Below are 14925 nucleotides of genomic sequence, written 5' to 3'. Positions count from 1 at the left end.
ACCCCAGTGTCAGCTCCTTGAGGACAGGCAGGATCTTTCTTCGTTCCCTTCCATACCCAGCAAAAGTACCCGGCCCATGGTAGGCCCTCAGCACACCCTGTGGTAGTGAGTGACTCAGTATGCATAGTAGTCTTTGGCTTAGAATGTAGGTCTCCGAACTCAGGGTTTCTGGCTATCACTGTTTTCTCTTCTTAGGTTTGTCCTGCTGTCCTTAATTAACTTGTTTTGTCATCACTTTTCTTTTTCCAACCAAAGGTCATTTTGGAGAGGGCAGCGGGATCAGACCAAGCGCTCAGAGAAGCTGGGGGCTGTGGGAGTCCCTTCAGGTAGCTCTCCCACGATTAGAAGAGGAGAGGTCCATGGGGCGGGGGGTGGTCTCCCCCAGCCCTCCGGAGACTGTCGGGCTGCTTTGCGGGGAGCAGGTTCTTATGAGTGTCCCCCTCAAGAACATGGCCTCGGAGACCTTTCCAAGTCTCTAAGGAGGTGGATGGCTCACGGCAGAGAATTTCAGGGCCCGGCTCAGCTTAGTAGCAGAGCAATGAGGGTAACGGTAGGTCCTGCCTAGGTCCTGCCTGGTGCCTGGCCAAACAGAGGAGGGTGACGGGGGCTACTCGCGGGGGGCTGCTCCGTTGGGGTACCTGGTGTAAGGTCCTTCCTCGGGCCCATCCTTCCCCATCCGCGCTGTGATGAAATGTGAGGCGCCATCGGGTTGGGCTTGCCAGGTTCACGGGGCCCCCTGGAGAGGACTTACCATCCAAAGCAGATTTTTCTTCTTCCACCTTGACCCTTCCTGCCTTACCAATTATTTATTCTTTCTTTCTTACTCTCCTATACACGCCTATACTTCAGAAACTGTTCCTCTCTTGGAGAGTTTTCTGTGTGAGGTCAAGGCAGCAGCCATTCTGGAATTTTCTACAAATCAGACTCCTGTTAACTTCAGCCATCTGGTACACGAGGGGATGGAGGGTTGGGTGGGGGGCAGGATCCAAAGCAGGGAGGAGAGACGTCTGAGGGAACAAAAGATCTAATACGAAGCCCAAGCACAGAAATCTACTGCGATTTGTTTCAAGGCCAGTGCTGTCCAGTGGAAGTGTAATGTGAACCACATGTGTAATTTTAAATGTTCTGGTGGCCACATTAAGAAAAGTAAAAAAGAAACAGGTCAAATGAATTTTAATATCTCTTATTTAACTCCATGTATCTAAACTACTGACATTTCAACATGTAATGAATACGAAAATTACTGAGACTTTTTTCCCCTCGCGCCCGTCTTCTAACTCTGTGTATTTTAAGCCCACAATGCATTTCAACGTGCACAAGCCACATTTCAAGTGCGCAATAGCCACGCGTGGCTTGTGACTCCCGTATTGGACAGAGCACGTAGAAGGCCCGGAATGAATCTGCCCGTGTCTCATGTTGTTCTAACAATTAATTTTTTGGTTTCCCAGCCACAGCAGATTTGAAGCAGTAAATAAGAGAGGGATGGAGTGGTGAAGGATACACCAGAAGTGGGCAGAATTCTAAGTGGCTTGAGTCATTCGGTGCAAGCCTTCCACATTGCCTTCCACAACTTACGACCCCTGAATACCCAGCATGGTAGCTTGGTAGCGTAGTTGGGAATAATCGATGTCTTTCTATCCTTGTCCTCTGCTTCACAACCGAAGTCATCACTGAAATGCTCAATCATATTTGCTGTTCTCTAAGAAGGTGGGGAAGTGTGAAGTAAGTGGAAGAAGTTAAGGAAGATCTCTATCAAGCGTTGCTAAAATAATAGTATTCTAGTACAGGAGGCCTGGGAAATACACAGAGGTAAAAATCCCAGACGACGTGGCGAGCCCTGTCCACTTCTACAGCTGGGACCCCCCCCAAAGGACTTGGAGGACCCTGCACATGTGGCTTCAACTGCTGTGTCCCTCCTCATGTCCCCAAGATTGCTGACTTCTTCAGTTCTGCGGGGCAGAGTTGCAGCTGGAGCCCCAGCTGTGTTGCAGGGACCTCAGGAGTCTGGCTCATCCCTTTGGGAAGCTTCATGGATGGACTCCCTTGGAATTGACCCCCCCATGGAGGCTCGCTTGGGGCGGTGTTACCGAAGTGTATGGGACGGTCCTTTTTCTGAGGCAGTACTTGGATTCCAGCCAGCAGAAAAGAAACCCAAACCAAAAACACAATAAAAAACCCAAAGGCCCAAGTCACACACCTTCTTTGCTTTCTTTCTGTATTCGTTTCTTGTGAATATAGAGAATATTATTAAGTCTGGAGTGGGGGAGGGTAGCTGTCACGTGACTAGAGTGTATTATTCGTGTGTAATACATTCAGTCCATGGCTGCCTGTTACATAACGTTGTTTCTCTATTCATTTTTTTTTAGGCTGAGGAATCTTGTAAATGTAATGGCTGGAAAAACCCCAACCCTTCTCCCACTCCCCCCAGAGCTGACCTGCAGCAAATAATTGTCAGTCTGACGGAATCCTGCCGGAGTTGTAGCCATGCCCTCGGTGAGTTCCTAAATCTTCAAGGAGACCAACGATGTCATTGTTGCCTGCAAGTTCTAACTTACTGAATTCGTGGGTTAACCAGACTTGCACACCTCACCTCCTTATGAGGCAACAAAAGAGACTCTTTAGCTTCATGAATCTGCTGGGGAGGCTTCACGTGGGAGACAAATCCTGTACTGTTTGCATGGATTCCTCATCTGTCTCTTCCCGGGTTTTCCCTAAGAGCTGGTTGACTGGGACGGAGTTGGCGGGGGAGTGAGGGAGACGGGGATTGCCAAATAAGATGAAACGTGGCAGCCAAGCTACTTAGATGAACACGTAATATGTCCTGATTCTGATTCTCATTTTTCTTATTATTTTCTGATTCCCTGAACTTTCTGGGAATGTTTATCTTCATATTCTTTAGTTTCCTGTGTCTGCTAGCTCTTTTCTTCCTTGGGGTTGTGCTTGGTAAATATTTACTTGTGTTTTCCCTTTCAACTTTCTTATCTGTCCCTGCAAGATAATCATTGTCAGCCTGGCCATATAGACTCTGCCAGAAGTAGTCAACAGGCCTGTGCTAATATGTTCTGTGTCCTGATCCTACTTTTAGGATACAGATTTTCTTTTTAAATTGTATTTTGTTTGAGTGGGTAAGGTTACTGAGAAAGTCGTTTTCCCGACATATTAAAATTCTAGTTCCCAGGGGATCTGGGACTCCTGTACTTATTTTATTTACTTTTCTGCCTTCAGCTATCTGGTCTCCCAAAGAATGTCTCTGTGTCCAGTTTACTGTCCAGTGTTGCAAGGACGCAGCGCCAGACATTCTCACTAATGTACTTTGGCCTTTTCCATTCTGACCCTTTATAAGGGGGTGGCTCCATTTGTTTATTTATTTTTTTAATTTAAACTTTATTTATTTATTTTTGGCTGTGTCGGGTCTTAGTTGCGGCATGCAGGATCTTTCATTGTGGCACGAGGGCTTCTCTCTAGGTGTGGCGCATGGGCTCCGGAGTGCCTGGGCTCTGTAGTTGCAGTGCTCTGTCTTAGTTGCCCTGTGGCGTGCGGGATCTTAGTTCCCCGACCAGCAATTGAACCTGCGTCCCCTGCATTAGAAGGTGGATTCTCAACTGCTGGACCACCAGGGAAGTCTCTATTTATTTAGACTTTTTATTTTATATTGGAGTATAGTTGATTAACAATGTCATATTAGTTTCAGGTGTACAGCAAAGTGATTCAGTTATACATATACATGTATCTATTCTTTTTCAAATTCTTTTCCCATTTAGGTTGCTACATAATATTGAGCAGAGTTCCCTGTGCTCGACAGTAGGTCCTTGTTGGTTATCCATTTTAAATATAATGTGGGTACATGTCAATCCCAAACTCCCTAACTATCCCTCCCCACTACCCTTCCCCCCTGGTAACCATAAGTTCATTCTCTACGTCTGTGAGTCTGTTTCAGTTTTGTAAATAAGTTCATTTGTATCATTTTTTAAAGATTCTGCCTGTAAGCAATATCATATGATATTTGTCTTTGTCTGATTTACTTCACTCAGTACAATGTCTAGGTCCATCCATGTTGCTACAAATGGCATTATTTCATTCTTTTTTTATGGCTGAGTACTATTCCATTGTATACATGTGCCACATCTTCTTTATCTATTCATCTGTCAATGGGCATTCAGGTTGTTTTCATGTCTTGGCTATTGTGAATAGTGCTGCTGTGAACACTGGGGTGCGTGCATCCTTTTGGATCATGTTTTTCTCCAGATATATGCCCAGGAGTGGGATTGCAGGGTCATATGGTATGGGTGGCTCCTTTTAGCCATCATCTTTCTCTAAAGCTTCCTGCTGATATCAGATGGTGGAGCATCAGCCTTCGTTAGCCTGGAGTTAGGTCTAGTCTGTGGGATCTTCCCGGACAGGGGCACGAACCCGTGTCCCCTGCATCGGCAGGCGGACTCTCAACCACTGCGCCACCTGGGAAGCCCAGAGGAATATCTTTGCTTTTAACTCACCTTTTCTACTGTCGATCCCTGAGTGATGCCCTTTAGAATTGCCTCAGGAAATATGATGCAGTAGAGAACTCCCTAAACACTGGACTTGAACTGTATTTGGTATTGATTGGGAAATCCTATTATCCTACACCAATTAACATTTCAAAACAGAGTCCTTTTTCTTTGTTAGCTGCACAGATTGTCTCCTTTCTGAGCAGGTCAACACACAGGAATGCCCAAAGGCAGAAACAGCCTTTCTCAAAGAAAAGCCAACTTTGTTCCCTTTTATATTTCTTCACAAGCTTTGAAAACAAGTCCCCTTATTTGACAGTACATGATCGAGAATGGAAGAAAAGGGTACATATCCTTTGACCTGACAGATCCATGCCAGAAAGTTAACCTAAATATAAATTAAGATGTGCCTTCAGATTAAAAGGACAGCTATTATAGCCATATTCATGCTATTAAAAAAACTAGAAACAATCTAAATATTCCAATGGAAGAGATCCTTGGTTGAATTATGAAAATATATATTATGAAATTCAATATGGCTCTTAACAAAAGACGTGTTTTCCAGCATGGAAAGATATTCTTAATGTATTATTAATGAAAAAAGCAGGTCAGAAAGCAGCTTAATCGGAGGACTAAATGACAAGATCCACCAGCGCAAGTTCAAATCCTTGCTCAACAGCCAGTAGCTGTGAGTTGCGGCATATTATGTAATCAGCCTGGCCCTCCAGTTTTTCAGTTCTGAAATGGAGTTAATAATAGTATTTACCTCATGGGAGCGTCGTGAGGATTAAATGAATGAATGCCTATCAGAATTTTAGCACAATACCTGGAAGATTAATGTGTTCTTATTACTCTTATTAGGGTTCTTTACTTCAAACAACACATGGGAACTCTGTCCAGTTTGAATGAGAAAACCGTATTCATAAGAAGAGTACTGGTCGCTTCCACAAGCCGGAAACAGAGGGAAACCCGGTATCAGTCAGGTCCTGGGATCCCAGCTGCAGGAATTCATGGGCCTTCTGTCCAGGACCCTGTATGATTCAGGTCCATTAACCTCTGTCCCTGGGAGTATTGGTTCAAGATTTAAATCCTCAGAGGAGGAGCTGATTAGTGTGGTATCTGTCACTCACCCAGCCCTGAGTTTCACCCCTTGAGAACTACCCGGAAGGTGGTCAGTCCCAAATGCAGGGCTGCTGACTTGAGAACAGCACCATGAGGATAATCTCATTTCTTTAGGTTAGATAATATTTTAATACATACGAACAGGAGATGATCTGGAAGGACATGTGTTGCACTGCTGACAGTGATTTTCTCAGGGTATTGGGGTTGTAGGCGTTTTAAAAATATTTTCCCCCTGTCGGTTCCTTTCTCTTCTCTATTCAGTTTGCTTTCTTAGAATTGGGATGTCTGCATATTTTCAAGTGCTCTTGGAATTATTGCCCGAATGCCAGATTATTTACTGGTCTTAGTGCCGGGGCTCGAGAAAAATTTTTCCTCTTCTAGAAGGAGGATTATGCCTCCTCCCCAACCCCTTTTCTTAAAGACCCTTTTTTTTCGGCCGGGCCGCAAGGCTTGCGGGATCTTAGTTCCCTGACCAGAGATTCAACCCGGGCCCCCAGCAGTGGGAGCCTGGAGTCCTAACCACTGGACCGCCAGGGAATTCCCTTTAAAAACTTTTTATTGTGGAAACTTCCACCTATGCATCAAGGTAGGAAGAATCATTTAATAAACAGCCTTGTATCCATCAGCCAGCTTTAACAATGATTAACATTTGACAATTTCCCTCCCCACGTTTTTTTTTTTTTTTGCCAGACATCTTTTCTTATTCCTGCACATGACTTCTTAAATATTACCAACAAAGTAGAGGTCGGAGTCTAGGGAATTCTGTCCAGTGTCATGCAAGCTTGAATTCTCAAAAACATTTCGATTTGTGTGCACTGTGCTATTTTCACAGTGACTATTCTGAGTATGATGAATTTAGATCCTACAATATATGTAGTGTTCTTGGACTTGTCAAAACAAAACACTCAGGCGTATCGATTGAGATGGTGTCTGTTCTGTTGATTTGCTGTTGGGTGTCCTTTGGCTCAGCCATACACGGTCTTTTGACAGTGATCTCTGGTTTCACACGGTCTCCTGACAGCGACTTGCATCCCAGGCGTCCTTGGCCTGCCTTAATTTGATACTCTTCTGTGTCTCCTGGGTGTCAAACGCAGGGCTACTGCAGGGCTGATGCGCTGATTAAATAGAAAGAACATTCGGGCAGGAGTTAGAAACTAACAATTCTGCGCCTGGCTTGGCAGTTTACCAGTCCCCTAACCGCCTTGCTGTTCAGTATCTTCATCCACAGAATGCAATTGTTAGTCTAGACCTACGCTGTCTAATACTATAGCCACTTGCTACATTTGGCTAATGAGCCCTTGAATTGTAGCTGCTCTAGATTGAGATGAGCTGTGGGTGTGAAACACAGGCCAGATTTTGAAAGCTTAGTATGAAAAAGAAGTGAGATATCTCATTAATTTTGATTACATGTTGAAATGATAATATTTTGGGTTAATAAAATGTATTATTCAAATTAATTTCACCTGTTTCTTTTTTCAGTGTTGCTACTGGAAAACTTAAAATTACATGTGTGGTTTGCATTATATATCTATTGGATAGTGCTGGCCTAGAACATTCTACTCCATTCTCTGAAATTATTTGATATTTGGGATTGGTACAAGTACATTCAGCTTATAAAAACTTGGCGAAGGATACTAACAAAGTACCTCAGTTGGCCCAAACACGTCTCCTTACTTTAGTATTAATCAAAATTTCTTATTTTGGGACTGCTTGTTTAAATGGCAACCTCCTTTTATGACCAGGACAGTAGGAAACACCATTGTGATCAAAACACAATTGGAATTTTTGTTGTCATTTTGGAGTCCATTGTTCTGAACTGTGCCTGAACATACTGATTATTAAATTTGACTATTGATCATTTTTTGCAGTTTTAGGAAGGTTTCTGATTTTTTTCCCCTTTTTTTTTAATTTAATTTTTTTATATTTTTGGCTGCATTGGATCTTCGTTGCTGTGCGCGGGCTTTCTCTAGTTGCGGCAAGCAGTGGCTACTCTTCGTTGTGGTACGCAGGCTTCGCTTTGCAGTGGCTTCTCTTGTTGCAGAGCACGGGCTCTAGGTGCACGGGTTTCAGTAGTTGCAGCACGTGGGCTCAGTAGTTGTGGCTCGCGGGCTCTAGAGCCCAGGCTCAGTAGTTGTGGCGCATGGGCTTAGCTGCTCCGCGGCATGTGGGATCTTCCCGGACCAGGGATCAAACCGGTGTCCCTTGCATTGGCAGGCAGATTCTTAACCACTGTGCCACCAGGGAAGTCCCAGTTTATGACTGTTTTTTAATGTCATCAGTTTTTTTCTGATACACACACATATATTTAAACATCACAGAAGTGGAAATTGGTATATATTCCTATGGTTACCTCTGCGTACCTGCTTATTTACGGTAGAAACTTTCCAAGGAAAGTAAAGACCAGCATTCACAGTTACACCAGAGCTTATTTCTTGAACAGTGTGAAGTGTCTTACCAGTACTTTTCTCATGGACTATTGATCCAACGTCTCTTCTCAGGCTTTGCCGCATTTGCAAACCCCTTCACCACTTAGTCGTCCCCATTTACACATGTCCCGGCAGATGCCAAGTGACAGAAGTGTGGGGCCCGGCCAGCACGTGGACACCGCCGCCTGGGTCAGGTCTACATATTCCTCTTGGCTGGGGGTCCTCTGTTTTTCCACACGGGCTTCAGAGTTGTCAGGACCTGTGAGTCTGGTACAGCCGCAATTAGGGGATAAACCTGGTAGCATTTTTCGTGCTCACCTGACGTAGGTTATTACTTTTCCCTGTGCTCCTCCGGCCACGAAGTCCTGTGGATGTTGTCTGAGTGCACCTCCCGCCAGCTCTGCCTGGATTCAGGCTGCTTCTCTGCCTTCTGTGGTCGCATCTGCAGCAGCACCTGGAGGCCCCATCTCCACCTGGCTTCCCAAGAAAGCACTAGCGACCTAATGTGGTCACATTCTCCCGCTTCAGCCCACTGGGCGGCCTCTCATTCTCAGGATGAAGGCCCACTTCAGCTGAGCGTGCGAGGTGGGTCAGGCCTTTCCTCCTCCTGGGTTGCATTTTGGTCCCCGGGCCGCTCCACCTTCTCTGAAGGGTCTGCACACTTTCTCCCACCTCTGCCTTGGATGTGGAGGTGCACAGCACCTGCCATGCCGCTCCTTCTTTCTCTGCTGGGGGAACCCTACTCACCTCCAAGGCCTGACTCCCCCAGCCCTTGGTACAGACAATAAAGGACTTCCTGGAGCTGCACTGCAGTGTTCCTGCTTGTATAACTATAGTTCTCTCTACCCTTATTGATTTTCTGTACTGGACTGAGATGAAGAACTGACTTTTTCTCTAGTTCCTAATACATTTAGTTCCTTGGGTGTAACTGGATTGTTTCATTAGTAGATATCCATTACATTTAGTAATACTAAAGAGACGGCTGGTTGCATTTATTTGCAGAGGAGGTTCATGGTTTATGATGGGTACCTGTCCTGTGCAACATCGTAGCCACCTGTGGCTGCTCGAGTTAAAATGTGCTGCCCTTGGAAAATGCACACCAATTTTGAAGACTTATATGAGAAAAGAATGTAAAATATTTTTAACATTGAGTACATGTTAAAATAATTTAGTATATATTAGGTTAGATAAAATATATTAAAACGGATTTCACCTATTTCTTTTTACCTTTTTTTTTTTTTTTTTTTGCGGTACGTGGGCCTCTCACTGTTGTGGCCTCTCCCGTTGCGGAGCACAGGCTCCAGACGCGCAGGCTCAGCGGCCATGGCTCACGCACCCAGCCGCTCTGCGGCATGTGGGATCTTCCCGGACCGGGGAACGAACCCGCGTCCCCTGCATCGGCAGGCAGACTCTCAACCACTGCGCTACCAGGGAAGCCCTGAAACCACTTTTATTATTTTTTTTGTGGTACGTGGGCCTCTCACTGTTGTGGCCTCTCCCGTTGCGGAGCACAGGCTCCGGACGCGCGGGCTCAGCGGCCATGGCTCACGGGCCCAGCCGCTCCGCGGCATGTGGGATCTTCCCGGACCGGGGCACGAACCCGTGTCCTCTGCATCGGCAGGCGGACTCTCAACCACTGCGCCACCAGGGAAGCCCCACTTCTATTTATTTAATTAAAAAAAAATTCCTTTTAAAGAATTTATTTTTTATTGAAGTATAGATGATTTACAATGTCGAATTAGTTTCAGGTGTACAGCAAAGTGATTCAGTTTATCTATCTATTCTTTTTCAGATTCTTTTCCATTTTAGGAAACTACCGTTAAATTATAAGCCTTTTGCACATAGTCAGTTCAGAAGCTTTCATTGAAAGACTTCATTTGACCTCTTCTAGCCTTGACCTCAAATTCCCATGAACAAAAACTATGTTTGAACAGCTCACAGATCCTACAGATGCTGTGCCCTTTGCTTTCTTTCTGGTCCAGAGGAGCGGAGCTGTGGTAGCAGCAGCCTGCCCAGCAGCCGCCTGTTCCCGCCGCAGGGTGTGTGAGGACTGGCAGGCTGTCCGCAGAAGTGCGGGACAAGTCTACGGGGCCAGAGCTGAGTGAGTGAAGGTCACAGCCTGCGGTGACAGTGCGTTTCCTGTTCCCAGCGAGGCCACAGCTGCACTGTGGTTCCTGGCAGCAGGTTTTGGCAGGTCGCTCTGGCACCCTGGGTGTTTGCAAGTCTGACTCAGCCCTGCGGGGTGGTAGGGTCCACCCTGCTGGGAGATGCAAGGTGGTGGCCACCCAGTCCTTGATGCACCGCGTCCCCCGCGTCCCCCTGCGCCCCCATGCCCTGGACACTGTGGGCAACAGCGCTCAGCAGAAGGGAGCTTTTCCCACAGGTCAAGGGTTGGCCATTCTTGGGTAATTATGTGGATGCTTTGTACCAGGCTCTTGGAAGACAATTTGAAATGAAAGTAGGGTCCTTTTACATCTGATTATCAAATTCTAGATGGAAGGATGATTTTTTTCAAAAACTATTTATTTGAAAATAATTTCAAACTTACAGAAAAGTCATGATGAGAATAGTAACAAGGAGCATCCCATGTATCTTTTGCCCAGATTTACCTATTGGTAACATTTTACCCTATTTGCTTTGTCATTTGCTCTCATATGTATGTTTGCGTGTGCCTGCGTGTGCACACACACAGATACACACACAGACTGATATATACGAGTCTGTGTGTGTGTGTGTATTTGTATGTATTATACTTTTTTCCTGGACCATATGAGAATAAGTTGCATTTACATCCTGGTTTTTTCCTCTTAAATACATAAGTATGTATTTTCTAAATTTAAGGATATTCTTTTTTTTTTTTTTAATTTTTAGTTTTTTTGGCCACACCGCACTGCATGCAAGATCTTAGTTCCCCTGCCGGGGATCAAACCTGGACCACGGCAGTGAAAGCGCCGAGTCCCAACCACAGGACCGCCAGGGAATTCCCAGATATTCTTTTACATAACCTCTGTTTAGTTACCAACTTCAGTAAATATTAACATTAATGTAATACTTAATCTGCTGCTTGTATTCCAGTTTTATAGTTGACCCCAAAATGTCTTTGCGAGCGTATTTTCCTCTCCATTAAGCACCCAGTCTAGAATTACATATGTATTTAGTTGTCATGTGAACGGAAAACAGTGAGTCTTCTCACACCCAGCACTTGCGGAAGGCTTCTGACACCAGATGTGCAGGTTTTTCCACACCGAGCGGTTCTCCAGCTCTCCAGCAGACACTGACTGGGTGTCCTGCGACTTAACTGGATTCTGCTGCGATCTGCCTGTAGTTAGTACAGACCCCACAGGGTAAGGGCTCAGATGCCGATCCCAAGCTCAGGTCCTAACCCGTGCTTCTGACTGATGGGCTGTGTATCAGAGGTTCCTACGGCCCCCTCCTCGAGTTGGATAATTTTCTAGAGCGGCTCAGAGTTCTCAGGAAAACAGTTCACTTACTAGATTTCTGGCTTTCTATAAAAAGGATGCAAGTCAGGAACAGCCAGATGGAAGAGATGCACAGGGCAGGGTGGGGTGGAAGGAGCCCAAAGCTCCTCTGCCGTGTCCAAGCGAGCTGCCCTCCCAGCGCCTCCAGGCTTCAGCTACTGGAACCTTCACATGCCCTTCAGTTAGGGGTTTTAACGGAGGTCTTGTTTACATAGGCATAGTGATTGATTAGTGATTAGCTCAGCCTCCAGACCCCCTTCTCTCCTGGGGAGGTGGAGGGGGCTGGCTGAGTTCCAACCTTCTCATCACGGGTTTGGTTCCCCTGGCAACCAATCCCCATCAGTAGGGGCTTTCCAAAAGCCCATTCACAGAAGCTCAGGTGTGGTCGAAAGGGACACGTTAGGAATAACAACAGACACTCCTTTCACCTTTACTTATGAAATTCCAAGAGATTTGGAAAGTTTACTAGGAAACTGTGCTAGGAAAGGAGACAAAGACCAAATATATGTTTCTTTATATAAATCACAACATCACAGCTGGCCTCTTTAGTCTTCTCCGACATGGAACGGTTCCTCTGCCTTTTTTTTTTTTTCTTTTTTTTGGTCTTTTATGATATTGATGTTTCAGTGGAGGAATGTTTTAAATGTTGAGAACAAACCTGTTGAAGAGCTAGGAGAAAATACATTTTTGTCATCTTTTGGTTTTATGGGAAAGACCTTTGCAAGCAAGACCTTAAAGAAATGCCAGACATACATTTGACTTTCTGAAAAATGTAAAATTCCTATATAACCAAACCACAACCTAACAAACAAAACCCCCAATGAAATCCAGGAGGATAGACAGAAAGCTCTTTCAAGCAATGAGAAAAAGACCCACATCCTAAAAAAGCAGGCAGAGGGCGTGAATAGGTAGTGCACAAAAGAACAAATACAAATGGCCAGTAACATGAAAAACAAACAACTCCAAGGGCGTTCCAGCGAATGCAAATCAAAACAGTGGGGGACCCTGATTAATTTTCAAAAGACTGATGAAATGACTGAGCATGATTCTTCACTGTTGGCAAGCGCGGGGAAGGGGGTGTTCTAGCACACTGCTGGTAGGATGCACATGGATGAAAACTTTATTGGGAAGATGCATGAGGGAACATGTATCAAAGCCTTAAATGGCCTTGACTCAGTGTTACGAGTTCTGTGGCCGATTAACTGCTGTAGATGTGTACATTGTAGTCTACAGATTTTTATTATTATTTTTTTTTGCGGTACGCGGGCCTCTCACTGTTGTGGCCTCTCCCGTTGCGGAGCACAGGCTCCGGACACGCAGGCTCAGCGGCCATGGCTCACGGGCCCAGCTGCTCCGCGGCATGTGGGATCTTCCCGGACCGGGGCTCGAACCCGCGTCCCCTGCATCGGCAGGCGGACTCTCAACCACTGAGCCACCAGGGAAGCCCGATTTTTATTTTTTTAATATATGCCTCCAGGCTTGTAAATAATAGAGGCATATCTCTTCAAGAAAATATGCTTTTGGTTCATCAAAGGGAGCTTATTTGCATCAAAAAGGTTTCTTTGGAAAACATTAAGAGGTTTTTTTTTTTTCAATAATAAGTGGCTCTTTTTAGTTAAATACCAGTTCAGTAAGTAGTTCGCTTTACAGTTAGAGTGAAGTGTATCTGGGTGTTGGCATGACGTGGTGTTGACTGTGGGGTCTATCTAATTCTGCTCAGCAGCCCCCAAGAGTCAGGAGACGTCTCTGGATTTGGTGGAGATGGGGTTGATGAGGACAGTGGGGCTTTAGGGAGACTCCCATGGCAGCAGAGCAGTCTGGGGGTTGTTTTGTGCCGTGGGCTTGAGATCCCAGTGATCACAAAGGTAGGGGTGGGAAAGCTCAGCTGCGTCCATCCGGTGGTGGCACTGGTTGGGGGATGAAGGACAGTGAAGGAGTGAGTGCCAGGTTCCTTGGCAAGAGGGAGTTGCTGTTTTGAGGATGGCCTTGAGGATTTTAATCCTGGAGTCAAGTTTGCCGGGATGGTGGTGCACTGGTTGTTGGGATGGCGAGGTGGTGAGGTAGGGTGTGGGGATGGATGATTCGGGTGGGAGGAGACGTTAGCTGGTGATGTGGATTTGATGAGAGGGAAAAGCTGAGTGCTAGATGCTCAGAGACTGAAAAGGAGTGTTGGTGAAAGGGGCCCATGCTTGGAGAGTCTGAGAACGGGCAGGTGCAGACGACTACACACTGATGCAGCGTGGTTGTATCTGCCCGTGCCGGCTTTCTCACTCTACGGAAGCTTCTCTTTCATGGCAACTTGTCCAGAGCTGCTTTTTTCCTTCTCAAGTTGATGGTCCACTCCCTCTGTTTTCATCTAATCTTCCCCCCACCCCACCCCATCGTTCATTCTAGGAAGCTTAACCCTTTTCGTGCACTGTCATCCTTCTGCCTCAGTATAGCTCCCTTCACCCCCCGACCCACCCTTCCTTTATTCTTGGAGGAAGATTCCTACCCTCTCAGCTGTGAGGAACACCCCCATTTGTCCAGCACAGCCTCGCCCTTCCTCCCTCTGGGAACCTGCAGCTTCCTTTCCATTTCCCCATATCTCCAGCTCTAGTCCTCTGTACTTGGGGTCACACACAGAGCTTGGAGGAGAGATTATGGATTTCCTTATGCACAGAATCAGAAGGAAATAGACCTCCTCAGGTCTCATGTCTTAAGCATTTTAAGTTTTATCTAGTCTCTTCAGAATATCGTGGTTTTCAAACCATGCAGCTTAGAGCCCCAACAAGGGGAGGGGATGCTGGGCCCCACCCAACTCCCACCCCATTTTGAAAATTGGAGCTTCCAACCTCTGTTTCAACCTCTGTTTAGAAAGAGCAGCTCTTTCTAAATTCTGATTAAGGATTTATCTGGGCAAAGCATTTGTGGCTTAAAGAAAGTGAACCACTGGTTTCAAAAGTGAATCATGGCGTATACTTCTACGAGTTAAAGCCACTATATGTTAGCACCTTAATTAGACTGTTTCATATTTTGGAGAATCTGAAGGCATTTATATTATATTGGAGACTGATTGCTTTCATAACTTATCACTGGAAAGAGATGAAAACATTACAAGCCCAAAACAGTCTTAAATAAAATTGTTTCTGTAAATAAGTGACATAAAAATTTTGACCTACTTGTCAGAATAAGGCCTGTCTCCCAAAGGCTTCGGACTAACCTCAAGAAAATTTTGCATTCCTGAGAAAACAAGATGACCCAGCCCATGTTCTACCTAAAAGGGCATCTATTAGAAAGTGATGAAGCCACGTATTGTAGAGCCAAGTAGAAAGTAATAGATTTGAATACTGACGTTCGTGTGTACATAATGTAGTAATACAGTGTTGGCGTTGTCAAGTTGAGATGTATCTGTGGATGTATCTATGGTACCTA

The 14925-nt window shown here is 45.5% G+C and overlaps 1 protein-coding gene across 2 annotated transcripts in view; it reads left to right on the top strand.

Moving 5' to 3' along the window:
* Window positions 1–14925, top strand: part of KAT2B (lysine acetyltransferase 2B) — a 102408-nt gene that overhangs the window by 31306 nt on the left and 56177 nt on the right. For both annotated transcript variants that reach the window (XM_067737378.1, XM_067737379.1), the window contains exon 2: window positions 2367–2493. In XM_067737378.1, coding sequence (XP_067593479.1) covers window positions 2367–2493 — 127 coding nt within the window. The remainder of the gene's footprint in view (window positions 1–2366; window positions 2494–14925) is intronic.

This window comes from Pseudorca crassidens, chromosome 5 (assembly GCF_039906515.1).
Source record: "Pseudorca crassidens isolate mPseCra1 chromosome 5, mPseCra1.hap1, whole genome shotgun sequence".
Lineage (NCBI taxonomy): Eukaryota > Metazoa > Chordata > Mammalia > Artiodactyla > Delphinidae > Pseudorca > Pseudorca crassidens.
The sequence above is the reverse complement of the archived record's forward strand: the minus strand, read 5'-3'. Positions and strand labels throughout refer to the sequence as shown.